Source organism: Enhydra lutris, unplaced genomic scaffold, assembly GCF_002288905.1.
Source record: "Enhydra lutris kenyoni isolate GAN:26980312 unplaced genomic scaffold, ASM228890v2 scaffoldscaffold4, whole genome shotgun sequence".
Lineage (NCBI taxonomy): Eukaryota > Metazoa > Chordata > Mammalia > Carnivora > Mustelidae > Enhydra > Enhydra lutris.
Genome location: NW_019154088.1, coordinates 10,576,706 through 10,597,170, shown reverse-complemented (window position 1 = coordinate 10,597,170; position 20,465 = coordinate 10,576,706). Strand labels below are relative to the sequence as shown.

General features: G+C 57.4%; 3 protein-coding genes across 9 annotated transcripts in view; all 3 read right to left on the bottom strand.

The window, feature by feature from the left end:
* Positions 1 to 81: 81 nt before the first annotated feature.
* LOC111162039 (cytosolic phospholipase A2 beta-like) lies at positions 82 to 17,540 on the bottom strand. Of its 2 annotated transcripts, XM_022526214.1 has the most exons (26): positions 17,477 to 17,540; positions 13,539 to 13,692; positions 13,212 to 13,465; positions 12,797 to 12,853; positions 12,199 to 12,294; positions 11,931 to 12,007; positions 11,543 to 11,702; positions 8,326 to 8,398; positions 7,897 to 8,033; positions 7,664 to 7,795; positions 7,266 to 7,306; positions 7,029 to 7,071; positions 6,723 to 6,777; positions 6,252 to 6,382; positions 5,905 to 5,988; positions 5,602 to 5,636; positions 4,895 to 5,030; positions 4,183 to 4,319; positions 3,782 to 4,004; positions 3,539 to 3,656; positions 3,122 to 3,259; positions 2,859 to 2,963; positions 2,522 to 2,701; positions 2,001 to 2,167; positions 1,279 to 1,465; positions 82 to 1,191 (listed from the first exon to the last, which is right to left on the bottom strand). In XM_022526214.1, the coding sequence occupies exons 6-26, from the start codon at positions 11,948 to 11,950 to the stop codon at positions 971 to 973; spliced, it is 2,523 nt and encodes an 840-aa protein (XP_022381922.1). In that variant the 5' UTR covers positions 11,951 to 12,007; positions 12,199 to 12,294; positions 12,797 to 12,853; positions 13,212 to 13,465; positions 13,539 to 13,692; positions 17,477 to 17,540; the 3' UTR covers positions 82 to 970. The 2 variants fall into 2 exon arrangements, with proteins under 2 accessions (XP_022381922.1, XP_022381932.1); XM_022526224.1 differs by lacking the exons at positions 11,543 to 11,702; positions 11,931 to 12,007; positions 12,199 to 12,294; ... (2 more) ...; positions 13,539 to 13,692; positions 17,477 to 17,540 and adding an exon at positions 9,898 to 9,906.
* LOC111159662 (jumonji domain containing 7) lies at positions 12,152 to 17,540 on the bottom strand. Its single transcript, XM_022522215.1, has 5 exons — positions 17,477 to 17,540; positions 13,539 to 13,692; positions 13,212 to 13,465; positions 12,797 to 12,853; positions 12,152 to 12,294 (listed from the first exon to the last, which is right to left on the bottom strand). The coding sequence occupies exons 1-5, from the start codon at positions 17,538 to 17,540 to the stop codon at positions 12,152 to 12,154; spliced, it is 672 nt and encodes a 223-aa protein (XP_022377923.1).
* Positions 17,541 to 17,741: 201 nt separating this feature from the next.
* Positions 17,742 to 20,465, bottom strand: part of LOC111160307 (mitogen-activated protein kinase binding protein 1) — a 51,587-nt gene continuing 48,863 nt past the window's right edge. For all 6 annotated transcript variants that reach the window (XM_022523338.1, XM_022523290.1, XM_022523311.1 and 3 more), the window contains one exon: positions 17,742 to 20,166. In XM_022523338.1, coding sequence (XP_022379046.1) covers positions 19,939 to 20,166 — 228 coding nt within the window. In that variant the 3' untranslated portion in view covers positions 17,742 to 19,938. The remainder of the gene's footprint in view (positions 20,167 to 20,465) is intronic.

Sequence of the window (20,465 nt, the reverse complement as noted above, 5' to 3'; positions counted from 1 at the left end):
TCCTCCTCTCTGCCTGCCTGTCTGCCTACCTGTGATCTGTCAAACAAATAAAATCTTTAAAAAAAAAAAAAAAAAAAAGAGGCAGCCCTCACCCAAGACCACACAGCTTGCTGTAGGAGGTCACTCTGTCGTTCCCGTGGCTCCTCTGATCGCAGGTGTGGCCACCCCTGCTGTGGGACCCGAAGCAGCCGTCTGACGGGGGGAGGAGGACAGGGGTGCCAGCTGCCACTGCCTGTGTGTCCACTCACCTGCGCAGGGCCAGGGTTCCCACAGCTGAACCCCCCGGGCCAAACAGGCCTCCCCACTGCTTAGAAAGGGTGGCCCCAAGAGGGCACATGTGGTCTCCTTAGGGGAAGTCCAGATGCACCTATTCACTAGCTCTGGATGGGGTCTGGCAAGAGCTTTTTCAAACCAGTCCTTGTTACGTGTAACCACGAGCCTGGCATGATGTCACCTGTTCCCACCTCACATTTATATGAGTCTCTGTGATATATAAACCGCTCTATTTTACACAGTACAGTTACTCAAGGGAGCAAGGGGAGAGGGGACCAGGGCTTTAAGCACTTCCACAACTAGGATCCATACCGCTCTGGGCTCAAGCCATTGTCCCCCATGTCTACCTCGGGTGACCACAGGCCCTCTAAATGTTCTCTTTGCTTGAAGAGGGAGCCATCTCTGGCCTGAGGAGACCAGGCCCAGCCCTTCTAAGCCGCTCAGGCTCCCAGCCCATGTAGGGGACAAGGCTGCTGGTGGCTGTGGGGCCCGGTCAGGGTGGTGCTGGGCACATGGCCTGGCGAAGCCCCTCGGAGGGCAAGGGGGCCGTGGCTAGGCCCTCTAGGCCCCAGGGGCTCTGGAACCCTGGGTAAGGAGTGTCTGCCCCAACTCTTCCTGTCCACCAGGGTCTCCTGGGTGCGAGTCTGAGGGGCCCGAGGGGGGGCGGGGGGAAGCCCTGAGCCCGCCCCCCGCGCCCTCACTGGGGTTGGTGGTGCCGGCGCTGTCGCCTCCGCAGCATGGCACCCCGCAGGGCCTCCAGCAGCTGTTCCCGGTTGTTGCAGATGTTGTAGTGGGTCAGGCGGAGCAGCTTGTCCGCGTCCTCCAGGCTGTAGGTCAGCTTCGAGTAGTGGTAGGGAGAGTCGGAGGGAGACAGGTTCACCTCCCCAGCCGCCTTCTCTGCTGGGGTCCGTGGGATGCCTGGGGGAGGTTGTGGAGCTGAGGCTGGGGGTCCCCCGGGGAGAGGCATGAAGTCCGGGCCAGGGGGACAAGGGGCTGGAGGCTCACCCGGGGCCGAATACTCCCGGAAGGAGTCATCCACCAGAGGGAAGTGCAGCACCGCCGGGGCATCGGGGCAGTCTGGGTCTAGGAACAAGTGGCACTCACGAGGCTGGTGCTGTTCCTCAGGGCTGGGCGAGATGGGCGGGAATGGGATGCCCTGCTCCCCACACAGCCGGCCCAGAAGCTGCAGCTGCTGCACGGCAGGAAGAAGGGGGTCAGAGGGCGGGTCCTGTGGTTCTCCCCAGTGTCTCCAAGGCCGGGCCAGCTGAACGGGGAGGTCAGCTGAGACCCCTGGGACTAGGTGCCCAGATGCCAAATCCAACCCAGGCAGACCCCCAGGACCAGGCCAGACTTTGGAAAGTGCTTGAACACTGAGCTCCACTGTGAGGGGCTGCTAACAACTCCCAGAAACTTTACTGGACGAATGAAAACTGACATCAGAGGGTTCCCAAGGTTCAGGACCAAATGGTGGGTGGCAGGGGACCCAAAGGGGTCCCAAAGGTAAGATACACTTAAAAACCTCTCCCTGTCACTCTAACTTCCCCTGGTGGTAAAATCATAGGATCCAGAATTCACGGAACGCCATTCACATGGTGTCTCCATCTCAGCCCCTAAGGGAACTAGGACCAGATACTGGACTTTAAGGTAGATGTCCCTGGAGGCAGGAGCCAGAATGTCAGGCCAGGCCTGTTGTCACCACTCTCTCCCACACCTGCCCCCCAGCCCACCTGAAAGGCTCCTTCGAGGTTGTAATCCAGCGACAGGACGAGGTCCACATCCCGTGTGGGCCGCAGAAGGGGTGGGAAGCTGGTGTTGATAAGGTAGCCAACATCCAGCAGACAAAGGTGAGGTTCAGCAGGTGTCAGCTGGTTGGGGAACCCATCCAGTTTGGTGGCTGGAATGATTAAGGGGATGGGGTGGAAAAGCAGCTGTCAATGGTGCTAAGGGCACCAGACCCCTTGAGCCTAATGCTAGCTCTGTGCTGCTGGTAGAAGCCGACTCTGTCCTCTGGTCCCTGAGCTTTCCTGCCGGAGTCGCCCTGCCACTTCCCAAGACCAACCTCCCCAGAGGGGCCCTGGTTCCCAAAATAAGGAGAGGAAAAAAGCTTGCTGGTCTAGGCAGCCCAGCGAACTAAGCTCAAGAAGCTTGCGGCCCAGGGGTCGGAGGGTGTCGATGTCTGGACCAGAGAGTCAAGGCCCAGGTGGCCATGGGCAGACCTTGGAGAGCTGGGACCAGGGAGAGAAGATACCTTTCCAGGTGGAAAAGTAAGGATCATGGAAATAGTCCTTATGGAAATGGAGGCCACGCAGGAAATTATGGGTGGCCTGGGCCAGTGGGCGCCGTGTCAGAAGGTCAGTGAAAAACTCTGCAATCCTTCCGGTCCCCATGGGAGGCTCTTCTATCTTCAGAAGAGGGACCTGCTCCTTGTCTGCAGTCAAGAAAGGGGAAAGTAGAACGTCTTTTAGGAAATGGGGACCCCTGAAATTTTACCCCAGTTTCCATGGACTCCCAAAGGCCAGCCCACCATGCCCCCGCCACCCCAGTGGCTACGTCTCCAGCTCCTTCCAAGAAGCCCAGGCACCTACCCCGGCTGGCCTGATCCTGTGCCCAGCGGTCCCAGAACTGGCTGGGCTCTGAGGCCCAGTATAAGCTGTCCTGGAGGTTGGCTGCATACAGATTGCTCCAGATACCTGAGAGAGGGACACAAGGGCGACAGTCCCCCGCCCCATCACAACCTAGACCAGGAAACGGCCCCGTGACTGAGCCGAGAGGTGGAGGCTTGCCATCTGCCCTGGGCCCCTTCTCCCCACTACCCCAGCTTCCCAAACCTGCCAGGCCCCACCCTCACCTTCGAGGAAGCAGATTCGGGACTCAGGAAGCTGCTTGGTCAGGCGCCCCATGAAGAACTCAGAGCCGAAGAGCTCAGAGGGGATGAAGGCACCATACTTGGGAAAGCCAACCTCATACGGGGAGAACTCGCACCACTCTGTGGGAGATGACACAGCCTCACCGTGGGGATCAGAACCCCTGTACCCTCCAACACCACAGCCTTCACATCGGGGCAGCCTGGTGACCCAGAGGCTCAGACTGGTTGCAGGCACCCTGCGCATGAGTGACTCTGGTAGGATGACAGTCTCTGGCAAGCGTGAGACCTGGCCCTGAAGGGGGGGATCGAAACACCCACCTTCAACACACAGGCCCAGCTCCCCCCGCAACCCTGCTGGCCAACCCTGCTGGCCACGAGGGCGCCACTCTCACTGCTCACCTCCAAATTCAAAGGTGGTCAGGCCCTTCTCCTTGGTGTTAAGGGCACAGTAGATGGGCAGAGGGTTCTGGCCTCGACTCAGGGCCTCCCGCTGGTCTGAGAGTGTGCGGTCACAGGGCTGGTGGAAGGAGAGGATTCGAGCCTCAAGCTGTGGCTTTCTGGGGCCCGAGACCTTTGCCCGCCCTGCTGCCCGGGGCCGCTCCCCATCTCCCAGCTGTGCCCTGGCCATGCCCCTCCCCTCACCTCCTCGTGCAGCAGGCCCTCATTGATGAGGGCCCACAGGTTGGTGAAGCAGGATGGGTGGCCCAGGCGGGCCCGCTCGGCCAGTTCCTGCCGGTACCGCTGTAGCTGGCTGGGGGCAAGCACGCCCAACTTGCTCTTGGTCACCTGTGTCTTCAGGGACTCGGTGGGTCCCGCCAGGTCCTTCTGAGACCATTCTGGGTCCTCATAGAGGTTGGTCAAAGCCCTGGGAAAAGCCAAAGCCAGGGGGTCACTGCACACCGTGCGCTCTCTATCCCAGTCCAGCAGGCACCTTCCAACAGTCCCGCTACACGGGTCTCCCTCCAGCACATCCTTTCTCCCTTCTCTCTCTAGAAGAGCCCCCCCACCCCCCAACTCCTGCACTGCACCTGCCACCAGCTCACCAGGTGGAGCCTGAGGCCCCTGTGATGTAGCAGACACAATCCAAGAGCCCCAGCTCCCTCAGTCCAGCCAGCTGCCCGTAGAGGGACAACATTGCCCGGATCCCACCGCCGGTGGCCATGACAGCGACCACGGGGACCTGGAAGAGAGCATGGCCAGGCCAGTCAAGACCTGAGCCAGGCTCTTGGAACCAGTTCTGGTCAGGCAGCCCTGCTGAGGAGGATCTAATCAGAAGTAGCCTCTCAAGGATTGGATTTATCTGGTTTTAAGAACTCCAGTACAACTGGACAAGTTCCAGGCCTCACCTCCTCACCCCTAGCCCCTGAGGAGTCTGGTGACCACTTTGTGGAAGCCCCACAGCCACCTCAAAAGTATCCCACACAGCCACCCCTTTCCCTCTTGACAGCAGATGCCCCAAGCTGATGTGAGCCTCCAGGGGCTCCCCCAGGCCCACAGGCAGCCCTCAGGCTGCATGTCCCACTGATTGGGCAGATTAGACCCAAGTCCCAAAACCTGGACCAGGCCGAGAATCAAGAAACAAGGAGAAGGAAAGCGGTTTACAGCTCCAGGTGCCCGGTGCGATGCTCTGCTGCGTTGATAGGGAAGCAGCGCAGGGGCAGGCACACAGGAGGTGGGCCGAGTTCTGCTCTGCTGAAGAAACAAGCCCTCGGCTCTGCGCCCGCCCAGCCTGCCCAGTACACATGGCCCACAGACCTCGTCCTCCTGCAGGTCATCATCCAGCTGCAGGGCCTGCTTTAGGGCTCTGGCCACCAGCTGCTTCCTCCTGCTCAGGAAGGCCTGCTCCTCCGCACAGAGGCCACAGCCCAGCCGCACCGCCAGCTCCCTCGGTCTAGGGGGGTAAGGAAGGGGCTAGGAGGCAGCTCCCCGCCTTGTCACAGACAAGGAAGCTGGGTCTGCCTCCCCTGAGAAACCCACTGCCAACTCTCACCCCTCTCCCCAGCCCTCACCCCTGCCTGGCCTGAAGCATGAGGTGTATGGCTGTGAGGGGGAAAAGGTGGACTCGGACCCCTACAGGACCACAGGAAGGCAACAAAGTGGATTCGCAGGACCAGAAATGCTGGGGTCCCAGGCTGCATGGAGGCCCCTGGGTGGGTCCCACCACCACAGATCTACTCCCCCCACCCTGAGCTTTGCTCCTTTGCCCACCCAAAAATGACTCCAAGAGATAAGAAACAGTGCTCCCACCTCTTCAAGGTGAAAAGCTAGTCTTCCAGGTGTGTGAGGAAGGGCCCAGGTTGGGGGACTCCTCTTGTCTCATGAAGGTTAGCTAAGGTCCACCCACAACAGCTGCCACCCAAAGGGAGCGTGATTTCTCTCTGGCAGCTCCCTTGCGCTCTCTCTGCCTCAGTCTCAAGCTTAGGTAACCCCCCCACCCCCGCCCTCTCCCAGCCAGCTCTCACCCTTCTTTTCTCAGCTCCACCCTCATCAGGGGCTCCTGGAAACCATAAACACCAGTCACAAAAGTCGGCCACCACATTTCTTTCACCCCAGCCCAAGTCACACCCTATGATGCCCCCTGTGTTCCCTTGGGCCTCCAGCCATCTCCACGGGGGCAAGGCCTGAGGCTTGAAGGCAGGGCTGCTCAGAAGACCCCTCTCCCCAGAGCCTGGCCCAAAGCCCGCAGCTCCTACTACAGTGGGCCAGCCCCGCAAGCCTAGGGCCCGGCCCATGCTCCTGGCATTCTTCCTCTGGTGATCAAGTACCTGGGATGTAGGGAAGACAAGCCTCACTACTTGGCCGGAGGGCAAGGCACTTAGGGGCACCTTCAGTTGCTCTCGAGGGGCACCCTGCAGGGGAGATGAAAGAAGACCTCAGAAGACCCTTTGGTTCCAGCAAGGACCTCGCCCATTGCCCCCAGGGAGTAACAAAGCAGCTGGAAGAGGGGGAGGAGGCCATCGACCCCACCCTCTTCTCAGGATACTGATTCTGCTAGAGAGTGATGGGGCCAGGGGCTCAGCACGAGCAGAGGGGCCGGCTAGGAGCAAGCAGGGAGGGAAGGAGGGAGGAAGACCCCGCAGGCCCTGCCCCATATGAGGGAGCCACACACTACCTGCAGAAGAATACCCAGCTCCTGCTCCCAGCAGGCCGGGCAATGGAAGCAGACGGGGCCAGCACCTACAGAGGCCTCCTGTTGACCCTCACAGGACCCAGGAACCACAAGCTGAACTCTGCCCTCAGACTCTGGAAACAGGAACCAGAGCAGAGATGCTGCAAGTGAGATCTTGGCCCTCAGAGGCCCAAGGCTGTCTTGCGTAAGGGGCCTGAGGGCCACTTCCATCCCCCCACCGCAAGGGAAGACTGGCACAGGACCAGGCTGGGCGATGGGGCCCCCACCATACCCCCTCTGCGGACTAAGGGACACACTCAAGTCCTGGGGAGCCCCAGCATGGATCTGTCCCTCACCTCTACTGCTGTCTATGAGAGCTGAGGGCAGCTAATGGAAGGTCTCTTCCAGGGTCCTCTTAGAAAGGGGAAGACAAGGACAGAGGGCTGGGGGCTATCCTAGTAGGTAGAGACTCACGTTTCTGATCCCCTGCCTCCTCCAGTCGAACATGCAAGCAGGAGAGCTCCCGGGCCTGAGTCATTAAGAAAGCCCCTTAGACTCGACCCCCTCCCTGCTAGAGGCCCCCACCCTCCCAGTACCCTGGTTTTGGTCCTCAGCACCTTATTACATTGGCCCCGAGTCACCAAACATGTGCTTGAGCTTGTAGTCTCTTGAAGAACTGAAATCCCACGGCCTCCCCAACTCAGCTCAACCCGAGTCCCCAATGGGGGCCCAAGCTTCGGACCCAGGAAAGAGGGCCTGAGGGAGGGGTTCTGCACTCACCACCAGGATGCCATTACTGACGAGCTGCTCAGCACAGTCTGTCCTGGAAAGAGCCCCCATTGACCCTCAGTGTAAGCCCAGCTTTCCAGGTTCTCACCCTTCAAGGAGGACAAGACATCCCCCCACCATCACTGGACGTCTCCCAGGGAAAGGTGTCAGCTCTGCATGTGCTGGGCTCTGTCCTTCCCCCAAAAGAAACACTCCCACCCAGGAATCACCCCATCGCTCCTGACTCACAGTCTCTGCAGCCGAAATTCAACTTCTAGCCGCTCCTCACCCTGGAGAAATAAAGGGGCAAGTCAGAAAGGGAGAGGAGTGTGTGTATAGATTTTAATGCAGATGCCAGCTGGGGCTCCTCGGGCCCCAAAGGTGGGGAGAACCAATGTCCATCTCCAAGTTGCTCTGTCCACCTTCTCTGGGGGGCTCCTAGAAAGCTGTTCTTGGCTTAAGGGCCAAGAAAGAGGGCCGGAGATGGAACTGTTCCTCAGTGACAGCAGGTCCTGGCTGACTATGGCCTTTGAAATGCCAGGGAGCCTAGACCACTCACTGGAGAAGAGAGCCATGTGCCCAGCTCTCCTCCAAATCAGCTCTCCTCCCTGGGCGGAACCCCACCGCTACCCTGTGCACAGCCTTGCCTGAGGGTTCAGTGAGAAGCTCTCTCGGCGAAAGTCCCCAGCCTGCAAAGTCCCCAAGTCAAACAGCACTGACAACATGGGGTCATCACTGGTCAGAAGGTCCTGGTCAAAGACTTGCAGCTGCAAGACATTCTGGAAAGGAAGAGAGTGAGCAGCTGCAGGAAGGAGGAGTGGAGTAGGAAGGTGAGCGGGTCAGAGCGTGGAACGAGGGCTGGCAGGGACAGTGGGCCCACCTTGAGCTGGCTGTGGATTCGAAAGCGAAAGCTCTGATTCCAGATGGGGTTTCTGCTGTTCTTGACCGTGCGTGTCTGGAGCCTGTGGCTAGAGGCTGTGGGCAGCCACAGACTCACATAGCAGTCAGAGGGGGTCACTGTGGGAAGGGGGAACAAGTGCCTGCTAATGGCCAAGAGTCCAACCCAGCCCAGCTGCCCAGAGTCCATGACCTTCCATCACAAGCAGCCCCCGGAGGCCAAGACCCATGGAATGGGGCTGGGTCAGGAGGCAGGAGGAGAGGCTGAGGGCCTACCTGACATTCGACCTAGTACCTCCTCTTGGCACCCTCTTGGACTTCCTGCACCCCCAGCCCTGGAGTCTTCCCACTGGCCCTGTCCCACTGTGAACCCAGCTACAATGCCACTGTCCTCCCTGGGCCCAACACTCACCTAGATCCTTCGAGGGCAGGTCACGGGCCTGCAGGACACGAACGGTGAGCAAGCAGGTCCCAGGAATCTTTGCCTGCAGAGTGGGGAGAGGACAGGCTTGCTGCAGGCTGCTGTGCCCAAAGGAGACGAGGGTCAAAGAAGAGGCCAGGGTGACCCCTCCAAGACTAATCATGACCCAAAGGGACTGGCCCTGCCCAGCCACACGGCTGCTCTGCACCCCATCAGAGCCCTGAAAGGGAAGGCGGCTATGGTAGCAGCTACCTACCAACACTTACACAACACTTGGGGCCGGTGCTGGTCCAAGGGCTTTATGTATATTCATTTGTTTAATCACACAACCGCCCTACGTGTAGGGACTACTTATTATAACCAGTCCCACAAGGAAACAGAAGCACAGAAAGGCTAGTCACTTGCGTGAGGTCCAGGGCCAGGATAGACCAGGGTGGCTCAACTCAAGCTCTCTATCCCACACTCACCTGCTTCCAGTTCCTGCTATAGTGTCTTCCAGTCTCTTGACCCCACAGCTAACACATCCCAGCTAACCCCTACTAAGTGGCCTGGAGGCTGGCCTTGGGTAGCAGGAGGCCTGGGGGAATAGGAGGCTCCAGAGAGAGGGGAAGAAGCATGTTAAGACCCAGCCTGGCCTTGGGCCCCCTGGTGGGGCCACTCCCCTAGTTAAGCAGCTAAATGGAGGCATGCTCCAGGTAAGCAAACCCTCTATTTGGAGAAACAGAAATGAAGAACACAGACTTGGTTTTCAGACAGCCTCTCCACCCCTGGCCAGGAATCATTTCTGGAAATGGACCCTCTGCTTGAGTAGGAACAGCAGTTAGCAGCTCCCACGTCCCACAGGTTTTCAAGTCCTCCAGAGGCTACGGGGCTGGGCGAAAGAGGGTCCCCAGGTGGGTCCATCCAAACCCATGAACGTGGACCTGGGGATATAAACCACGGCAAGTGTGCCAGGGAAGCCTGTACCGGCTATTCCTTTTGGCCTCAGAAGGGTCCTGAAGGATGCAGTCCAGGAGCAGAGCTGGGGAAACACATCTGTCAGTGTCCACCCTGGAGCCCCCACGGTCCAAGCCTGGGAGAACCCACTTCCTGGGAGCCTGGGTTCTCAGGGCCCAAACCCACAGGGCCAGGGAACTCTGCCTGGAGCCCATCGCTAGGGCAGAACACCTTCATCCGACACTGGCATCCCCCACCGACTCCCTTCTCCACACCTGGAGACACCCACAGCTCCCAGTAAGAAATAGCATTAAGGCTGGAGGCACCTGGGTGACTCAGTTAAGCATCCAACTCTTTCTTTCAGCTCAGGTGAGGACCAGCCACGGGCCCCCACAAGTCGGGCCCCACGCATCAGGCTCCGAGCTCAGCGGGGAGTCAGCTGGAGATTCTCTCCTTCTGCACCCTCTCCAGCCCCGGCTCCACATGCTACTCTCTCTCACATCAACAAATCTTTAAAAATTATAAATAAATAAATAAATAAATAAAAATTAAAGAAGAAATAGTATTAACCAGGCCCCAGGAGGACCAAGGGTCAGAGTAAGGGCCTAGCGCCCTAACAGGTCTTACCAGAGCCATGAGGCTGGCTGTTCTCAAGGGCCACAAATGGCAGGCAGTGGATGCAGGACCGAGGACTGCTGGCTTTTTAACCCAGAGCCAGTGATGTACCAGCTGGCCCCAAGCTCCTCCCTGATCCCTCCCAACTGCTTCCACTCCACCCAAGCCTCACACCCACTCCAGGACAAGCCACCCGCCAAGGAAACGAGGGACCTTAAACCTATGCGGACTCAGACCCCCCCGTGATGGGGGCCTACCACCCATGAAGACCCGTTCCCTCCAGCCATCGCAATCAGCGCCAACCCCACCCACCCCTGCTCTCGTGCCCGCACCTAGAAGGGCCACTGATGTCTAGAGAGCAGGGAGCGGGCCCGGGGCAGCAGCGAGTGGAAGAGCCTCGTCCCCTGTCACAGGGTCTTTCACAACCTTCAGTGCCAGTAGGACAGGAATGCCCGGTCCTGACTGAAGCACTTGGCCAACCTCAGTGCCTCAGGCCCGTCACAACCCAGCAGGGGTGTGGTTTACTCCATGCAGCCTTCCCAAGCCTCGAATGGCTGCCTCCGCCCTTGGAGCCGGGTGGCCAGGATGATGAGGCCTCCGGGTGGCATTCAGGGATGGGGGCTCTTCCAGGTCTGGGTGGCTGCAGGGAGGGAGGGGGTCTGAGTGCAGGGACCCCTGCGGAGGTGGGGGGCAGGGGTTTCTGTCCCCTACCTGTCCTTGTTGTGGGAGAAGCAGGAGTGTCCCTGGGGGCTCCAAACCCCACCAGCTGCCCTGGAGCCGAAGGACAGCCAACAAGGCAGAGTAAAGCTCAGCGCGGCTTCACGGGCCAAGTCAGTGAGGTGCGCTCGCCCTGAGAGTGGCTGTGATGGCTATCACAGAGAGAGGGGTCTTGGGAGCTGAGAGCCCCTCAGGCTCAGGTCTGAAACCGGCCTTCAGCCGCCATCTGAGTAACCCTGAAATGTTTACTTGAACCTTCCAGCCCTCACCAGACCATAGAAGGCACCTTCAAGAGGGAGTCTCAGCACATGTAAATCAGTCATCTTTTATTGCGCGTTTCCCTCCATGCCAGCCCTTATGGTCCCTAAGGCGCTCTCTCTGAGCCTCCCAACACCCTGTGGGGAAGGAAGCAACCTTCTGTCTTACAGACAGGACACCAGTGCTCTGAGGCGATCAGCTGCCCAAGGCCACGGGGCCAGCGAGAGGTGGCACCACACCTGAAGCCCCACGCCTCCCCCCGGGACAAGCTGCTGCCTCACCTGTGTGGCAACTTCCTGGGAGCCCACACCCAGACCTGTCTGGCACCTCCTGGACCTCCAGGTCACTTCCCCAAGTCCTCCATCACTGATCCCAAGCTGAGCTAGGCCAGCAGCCAGCACACTGACTCTGGGTTGCCTCTGGAAGTGACCTGGCCAGGGAGGGACATGACCTTTTCCCCCAGTTGGCAATGTAGGCAGTGTTCAGCAGGGCTCCATCAGTCGAGGCCCGAGGCCTTAGTAAGGGAGTCAAGCAGCTGGAAGTAACTGTACTTAAGGTCATACTCCATGTCATACCAGTAGTTCACTGTGGACAAAATGGAGACCCTTGCACAAAGGTCCCCCTCTGAACTACCTGCCACCCTGACCCACCGCCCAGCTGCCCTGCTGGGCCAGCTCCTCACCCGCAATGCAGCCGTGGGACTGCTGCACATGGTGGAACCACAGGGCCGGCAGGTAGAGCATCTCACCGGCCTGCACTGTGCAGCAAAGGGCCCGGGCCTGACTGTAACTGGGGTACCGGGCCAGATCCGGAGCCAGCGGGTCCAGTGGGATCCAGGGTACCTGGGGACACAACGGATGCCGGGGAGCAGGTCCAAAGACCCCAGGCCCTGCAGCTCTGTCCCGTCCAAAGGTAAAGCCCACGAGCCCGGCCCTGTTCAGCACTGGGAGGGCCCCGACTTAGGGATCTTTCAGAGTCAGATGCCATCTCCCCAGCTCCATTGTGCCTGCTCCTCAGAGACCAGTCTCTGGCCCTTCCCTCTCCCCAGGGCCCAGGAACAAGGCAGACACCTTCTCCATGGCTTCTTCATCCACTATCTCAAAGGAGTCCTCTTCAGTTAGCTGGTAGGTCGCCGGTGTGTACAGCTCTGAAACCAGAGAAAGGTGTGGGGACACTCGAATGGCTGCGGCTTCTCAGTTCCTCCCACTTGCTCCCTGAGTACAACTGAAACACGGCATCCACACCTCAGGCCTGGTGCACCAGCCCGCCCAGGGCCCTCACTGGCCTCCCTCTACCTTGGCCCCCCGCTCTCCAGCCCCTGCAGGTGGAGTCCCATACCATAGGGGATGAAGGGCCGGTCGCTGGGTGGGTGTAGCAGGAATCGTTTCTCCCCTGAGACCACACAGTAGAGGTTCTCGTAGTGGTCCTTATGTACTGCCAATGCAAAGAAGGCCCAGTGGGCAAGGTTATGAGGGTCAGGGCACAGGAGGAGCCAAATAACATTCAGGGCCCTGCCCCCAAGACAGATGTGACAGATGGTCTAAAAGAAGAGCACAAGGGAGGCTCAAGGGGATGGTGAGGATCTGGGCAAGCATTCGGGTTTCCGATCTCGGCCCACCAGGGACCTGATGCTCACCGGGGCTCATCTCTACCAAGAGGGGAATTCAAGCAAACAGGGCTCTTCTGAGTTCACCCCTGACCTATCTGGCCTTTGGTGGGCTTTCTAGAGACCTAGAAGAAACCATGCCCTCTGCTGCCAGTGCCATGGGACCTTCCCCGGCCTGAGCTATCGGGAGGCCCTCTGTCATGTCGAAACCCCAGAATCCGGGTAGAAATCCTGGAGAGAATAGTCAGTCTAACTTCCATCCAGACCCAACCTTCCACTCTTGGTCTCCTCTTCCCTCCTCCCCCACCTCTGTATCCCTTTGACACCTACAAGACGTCACTGCAGCCGCCTCCCCCAGCCAGAAGTTCACAGCATCAGGCATCTTTCCTGCAGGTTGGAGGTAAGAGAGCGAGTTAGGAGGGGCTGTCCTCCAAGGCCAGGCTGGGAATAACCACCATATGGTGATACTGGCCCAGAGCCTGGAGGGGGGACCAGAGACTCAGAGGGAGAAAACAGAGGAGGGTGAATTCCAAGAGGGGCCTCCTCCCCTGGGGCACAAAGGAGAATAGCAATGTTCAGTTGTTCAATTCAAAGTCACGGCCTGGAAACTTGGGTGTTTAGTGCACAGAACCCAACCCTGAGGGACCAAGAGTGTGGGCCAAGTCATCACCCAAGGGAAAGGCTACAAGCAGAGCCGACTCCTTCCTCCCCATTTCTTCCCTGCCCGGCCGACATCTTCACTCACCCAGTGCCTCGGAGGCCCAGGGCACATGGGACTCGAGATCAGGCAGCAGCTGGGGCAGCTCGGTGGGCAGGTTGGAGCACTGCTTCTGCACGTAGAGGACCCCCGGGTGTCGGGCCTGGCCCTCTAGCACATCCAACACGTGGCTCAGGGGCAGGTGGCGCTCGGCTGGCATCACAAAGCGGTCCCCTCGGACGGCATCGGCATAGCCATCGGGGGTCACAGCCACACTCACCTCTGTGGAGCCCACTGTGGCTCTGGAGGAGAGGACTTTCAGCTGCACCCAAATACCACTAAGTACCACCCAACACCCCCTAGGGCAGCCCCCACCTGAGATAGGGGAAGGACCACTTCCGCAGAGCTGGCCAGTGCCGCAGGGCATTACGGATGATGCAGGGCCTGTTGGGGCAGACCCAGTCGCGGTAGAAGTGGAGCGGAGTCGGGGGCTCGTCCAGGTAGGGCACGGCAGGAGGCACGCTGAGCTCTGAGAAAAAGAGGTGGAGGGGGGGCTGAAGACGAGAGCACCCAGCTACTGCCCCTGCCTCTACGGGGCACAGTGTCACCACTGGATGATGCCCATTGGTGACCAAGGGACCCTGTACAACCAGGAACTGATGAAAGAGGGAACTTTAAGTGAGAAAGTGTGAAGCACCCACAAATACACCAAGATGCAGCCCTCAGAGTCCACAGAGCCGGAGGCTGCTGCTCAGCCCCAAACCCAACCCCTCCTCGAGACCACGTCCAGCCCCATATAGTGACCCCTCGGCTTTCCCATTCTGCAGTGCCCAACCCCCACGCAGCCATGAGGGCAGGCAGCCATTTCAGGTGGTGCAGGGAGCTCCAGAATGAGCAGAGCTGAGGCCCCAAGGCCACAGACTGGTGTGGGTGAGTCGAGACTCTGGAAAGCACCCTCCCCCCAGTGATATATTCACTGAGCACCTAGAATGTACTCAGTGCTTGGTTTGGCCTATGTGGAGGTATCAAGGGAGGATCCTACTGTCATCCCAAGAAGATTACAACCCAACTGGGGAGACTGGCTGCCCCATGAAACCCTAAGAGGAAGAGTTAAGGGCTGAACTGTGTTTCTGATCTTACCCAACGGCATCACCACCCCCGGACACCCCATGCTACCTTGTGCATTTAGGCAGGTCGAGCAGGACGCCACCTGCGCAGATGTCTCTAGTGGCCCTGCGTCACTACTCACAGACCTGCTCTTCTCAGCTCTTCCTTCTCCCTCACTCTGGTCACCCTACGGGTGGTCCTGAAGTTCTACTGATGCCACCTCCTGTCTCTCCAACCACCCCCACCTCCCCTCTGCTGCTATCTACATTCAGACCACCTCCTTGGGTCCTCAAATGTCACTTCAGTGAGGCTTCCTTCCCTGGCAACCCTTTTAAATTGGAACCTGTCCCAAACAATCCTACACCCCTTCCCTTTTTCTTTTCTCTCCTTTTTTCATCACCACGTAACATACTACGCACCTCCCTTAGCAAAACTGTTTATTGGTCTCTCTTGCTAAAGTAGAATGTAAGCTCCACAAGGACAGGGATACAAGTCTCACTTGCTGGTGTATCCCCAGGTCCTAGAATGGTCCCTAACACACAGCAGGTGCTCAGCAAATGTTGGCTTAGTGGTTGAAACAGAGTCTCCAACATCTCCTCGCTGGCTGTTTGCTGTAGTCAACTAACTGGTTTCCTTGGCTTAATTCTACTCCTTCGCAAAGCACCCCTCACCCTGGCCCTAGTCATCTTCCTAAAATACAATCTCATCCTGTCATAACCCTCGTTTAAAAAAAAAATGCTTTGATGGTTTACAAATTATAGTCCGTCCTGGCATGCATTCAAGGTGATACATGATCAGGCCCAACCCACTTTTCCAGTCTGGTTTCCTCCTGTCTGGTGCCAGCCCCTTACCACACTCTCAGGTGGAGCCAAACTTTGTTCCTGCTGCTCACTCAGACTGGAATGCCTTTTTCCTAGCTTCTACAGAGACCACACGGGGCTTCACTTTTTAGTTTCATCCGTGAGATCTAGCCTGAATGTCTTGGCCCCAGTGGGCGGCCACTGCACTAATTTTCTCTCTGAGGTCATTCCCTATCTCTTATGTCAGCCTCCACACCAAAGCAAAGTCATCTTTGCTTTGCGGGCAGAAAGTAAATGTCTTTAGATCAAAAATTGGAACGGAGTGGGAAGACCCTCGCAGGCCCAAGAAAACTGAAAAGGATAAGAGCTGGCACATGCGATTGCTTCACTGTCTAGAGAGGTAAGATGGAACCTGCCAAGCAGAAAAGGGAGCAAGTGGGGGAGGGCGGAGACACAGGCCCAGGGTCTTCCCAGTTAGGCCGTCCCATCAAAGCAGGCACGTTGGGAAGGTGATTTGGGGGGGCTCTGTAAATCTCCCTATTGTTCTGAGATTCTTAAATCTTATTCTTAAATTCTTTTTTTTTTTTTTTACCTTTTGTATTTTCTGCAATTATTTCAGTTTTACTACCTCCAGTTAAAAGACTTCCTGTAGAGAATGGCTACTGCTCCCTGCTGAGGCTTCTACGTGAGAGAATTTCAAAAGGAATTCAAACAATTCTTTTGGTCTAACAGTTCTTCTGTTAGAACTTTAACCAACAAAATACACACGTGCAGAAAGCCTGCTCCAGCCACACTGGCCTTATCACTGTTCCGTGAACACACGAGGCACGGTCCCACCTCAGGGCATCCGTCCCAGTGCCCTCTACATGCAAGACCCTTCTCTGATGTCTGAGCAGCTCACTTCCTTCCCCGCCCTTTGTCAAGCCTGTGCTCAAATGTCGCTTTATCTAGGCTTACCCACCATGACTATCTTTTTTAAAATTGGAACCTGCGCCCCCCCCAATACCTGGCCTGAGACCTCTTATTCTGCTTTACTTTTTTACCCACAACACTGATCTTCTAATCCATCCCTTCTACTGTATAATTAACTCATTTAGTGTGTCTAGGATTGTCTCCTCACCTGGAATGTAAGGTCCACCAGGGCAAAAATTTGTTTTATTCAGTGACGTATTCTAAATATATTGTTCAGAGCCTCACACATTGAGGTGCTTAGTACTGAGGGGCTCAAAATATTCGTTGCAACATTAGTGAAAAGAAACACTGCAAATGACCTAAATGCCTATCAATACTAGGCTGATTCAGTGAATTACCACACTAGTACACAGGAGTGAAAAAGACTGAGAAAGAAGGATATACGACGATCTTCAGGATACTTAGTGCAGAAAATTGTGTTTAGCAGGCTACCACTTGTATACAGAAGGAGCTATATAGGCGTGTGTGTATGTATAGCTATAAACTGAGTATCTCTGGAAGGATGCAAACTGGAGCCTAAAATGGGAGGTATTCTTTCATTATAAATCTGGTTTTTTTTTAAGCCACGTGCACGTGTTGCTAATTAATGGTAAAACAGAAATGGGAGGGAAGAAATTAAGGAGAGAGAAAAACATTGGGGCGCCTGGGTGGCTCAGTGGGTTAAGCCGCTGCCTTCGGCTCAGGTCATGATCTCAGGGTCCTGGGATCGAGCCCCGCATCGGGCTCTCTGCTCAGCAGGGCCTGCTTCCTCCTCTCTCTCTGCCTGCCTCTCTGCCTGCTTGTGATTTCTCTCTGTCAAATTAAAAAAAAAAAATAAAAAAAAAAAAAAAAAAAAAAAAAAAAAAAAAAAAAAAAAAAAGGAGAGAGAAAAACAAAAAAACAAGCAGGGTTAAAGCCAATGATTACTTATACAGCTGCCTACAATTCTCCCAAAGCTCTGCACCAGCTCGTAGAAGTCTGTTCCAGAATAAAGCGTTCCAGCAAAGGGTTCAGAAAGGGAGCATCCGACCCCCTTAAGACAGCGATAGGAAAGGCTGGGAAGGGCAACAACAGACCGCCCCATTACTCAGGACGGGCTGACTGTGGGAAACACACCAGGGGGAAGACTGGCCCGGGCCTTGGGGGTAGGGCGAAGAGTCACCCCAGAAAGCCACGAGGACACTGGAGCAGGGGAGCTGAGGACTAAGCACTGCGGCGAGGGCAGGGGTGGAACAGAAGAGTGATCCGAGAGGGGCCGGCAACGAGTCAGGTGCACGAGCTCCTGCGCTCCTTGAGGACACGAACTCACGGGAACCGTGGTGTCGGGGCCCAGGAGGGTCAGGGCGCTCCCGACTCGGAGCCCCGGTTCCCCGCATGCCCAAGGTCCCGCACGCGTCGTGAGGCTGCCAGGCGGTCTAGGCGAGGCCGCCGCAGCCTCCGCGTAAACCCACTCACCCCTTGCGGCGGCCGGGAATTCTCGTAACTCCCTCCGCACGGCGTCCAAAGCCGCCTCCGCCATCACGCCGCCGCCGCAGCAAGGCCACGCGTCCGCCCCCTGAAGACTCCGCCCCGAGAGGCCCCGCCCACCGGGCCCGCCCCCAGCCGCTGAGCCCGGGCCCCCGCCCTCAGCGCGCCCCGATTCGGCTAACCCCACCGCCTGTGAAAAGTCGCGCCTTCTCCCGCCTGGCCCATTCGCTGGCATCCTGGAGTTAACAAATGATTGTGTTTATTGACGAGTTCATACATCAGTACAAACGGACGAGTTAAAAACAGCCCCTGCCCCGTGAGACCTGGGGAAGAGGGAAGAGCCACGGTCTGGACAAAATATAAAAGTTATAAATAAGGGGGTGGGAGTTTCAAAACTGGGTCAGGGCAAATCTGGTCGGGGCGGGGGGGCGGCAGTTGCCGGTGGCCTCAGACATGCAGAAGGGGACGGGCGCCGGCCGACCGCAAGACCCTCTCCCACCCGACGCTCGGCTCGGGGTAGGGAAAGGGCAGCCACCTTCTCACAAACCTTAGCGGGAGTGTAGGTCCCTCAAGCGAGGGGCTAGCTGGCTGAGGATCAAGAGGAACCCAGGCCAGAGGGTCAGGCCTGAGCCCTATTTGGTCTGGGCTGTGGCTAGTGTGCCGGTAGGGGGAGTGGAGTAAACTTCTAAACCCCACAGGGCAGAAGCAGCCCCGCTGGGGTGCGGTTCTTTGGCTGCGGTTCTCTGCACTTTGGCTGTGCAGGTGGTGGTACTACGAAGAGTGGGGCGGGAGAAAATAGGCTTCATCTGTTCTGGTGCACTCCGGCTGTTGCAAACAGGAGCTGAGCACTCTACGGAAACCAGTTTCTTTCTAAGTTTCTGCCTAGAGAACCAGCAGGACCCCATGGCCTCTCCATGGGAGCACAGGTTTTCCTGACCTGAATCTTCAGGAAAGCCACCCTGACATACTTAAGGCAGAGGGAAGCAGTAGGGCCCAGAGACACGTGTTTTTCACCCCAACTCAATAACAGCCTCACTACTTGGTCCTAGTCTACCTGCCTGCTGTGCCCTATATCCTTCCCCTCACTCCTAACAGCTGCCCTTCTGATTCTAATCTACCCCTCCCCTCTAGCACTTACCTGTCCCACCTACCACCTTTCCAGTGTGTCTCTTGGCCCCTTCTGCAGTCCCACGTGCCTCTGCCTCCCCTCAACTTCCAGTCCCCAGGGCGTCCTGGGTGCCCAGCACTGCCTTTGAGGAGGCTCCTTCCACCCAAACCAGAAACCTATGAGCCATCTCATACTGGCTAGGTTGTGGACACCAAAAATCCAGAATTTGGGTTAGTGTGTCCCAGTCCTTTTCGTGCTCCCTAATGGTTCCACATGAGCCAGGGTGGTAAAGCAGGAGTAGCACATGAAGGGAAACCAGGCACACGTCAGCCAACCAAGTACTCTAGCAATTAACGTGTGTGTGTGTGTGTGTGTGTGTGTGTGTATAGACTCCGTCTTCATCTGTGGCCAAGGGCCTTAGAAGGTGGGCTGGTGCCCTGTAAACCATGAGGGAAGTTCTAACACCGGCATCACTCAGGATGCAAGGAAAAGGTGGCCTCTGGGTCTAGCAGCCTGCTGGGGATCAGGGTTGGGAAGACAGGGAAGACCAAGGGGCTGGGAAAAGGAGGCCAGGGCTCTATGTTTGCCCAGCATAGGGCTTTACTGTCCTGCAGCAACATCCCACAGCTGTCTCCACAAGTTCTGGCCAGGAGAGAAAGGGGGGCAGAGGGAGAGAGAGAATGCTAGGGCTCTCTTAGAGGGGGCAAAGGGAGTGGAATGTGGGGGGCTCCGGCCTTGATACCAACTCCGGCCTCCTGATGGCTGGGAATGCCTGGAGGGCTAGAGGGCTTTGCCTTTGGGAACTGCCAGGAACTGGGGAAAACAGCCCCGGCTCTGGCAGCCAGGGGAGTGCAGCTGGTGTGGGAGGGGAAGTGGAGGTAGAGGTGAAGCTCCCGCTGTTGGTTGAAGGGCACTGATACCACACGGCCTTTCACTTCCACCCCACCTAATACCCTGTGTGTGCTCCCCCCCAGGGAGCTGATCCCTGCAGTAATTTCAAATGGCTTCTAAGAAGAGAGGGCCAGCCCTTCCCAATTTCCCCCAGATGGGGCAGGCTGCCCTCCAACTCCTCACAGCACCAAGATGACGAAGATCCAAGACCTATACCCTGCGTGAGCCACTGAAGGGGCTGTGGAGGCAGGAGTTCCAAGAAAGTGAGGCAACAGTTAGGGAAATAAATTAATAAATACAGGGGCCCCATGAGGAGTAGCTGGGAAAGCTGCTTCCCCTCTGAGCACTGATCCCTGCTATCCACTCCAAGCATCCCCTCCAGGTTTTGGAGAGTGGAGCAGGGGCTACAGTCTGGAACAGGGGGGCATTCACTTGGAACGGGATTCTGGAACTAGAGTCTGCGTTCCATGCGCCGCTCCACCGCCCGAAGCAGCAGCTCTGAGTATTGCTCTAGGAGGGCCTGTGTCTGCTCAGCCCCCACAGCCCCGGGACTCCCGCCCGGGCTGCACAACACTGCCCCGGCCAGGGCCTCGAGCTCCTGCCGCACTGAAGAGAAGGTGCTTCTGAGGAGCTGGGTGATGCGACTTTGCTCTGCTGAAGGCGTCTTGCAGCCAGCCACCTGCAGCAAGACCCGGGAAGGGAGTCGGAGGGACAGTGGACAGACGTCCTGTCAGTGGATATATAAAGGGAGGGGCCCACCTGGGCCTAGCCTGCCCCCAGAGAAGGCCCTCCTAGACTGTCCACTGTGTCTATGGTGGGCAAAGTGCTACTGTTGATAATTACACGGGAACAACAGGCATAAACTGGGATGGTCCTAGAACAAACCAGGTCCCAGGCAAACCAGGACATAGGGTCTCTCCACAATCCCCCACCCCAATCCAGTCTGAGGAAGTCTCCAGACAGAGAGGACCAGTAGGT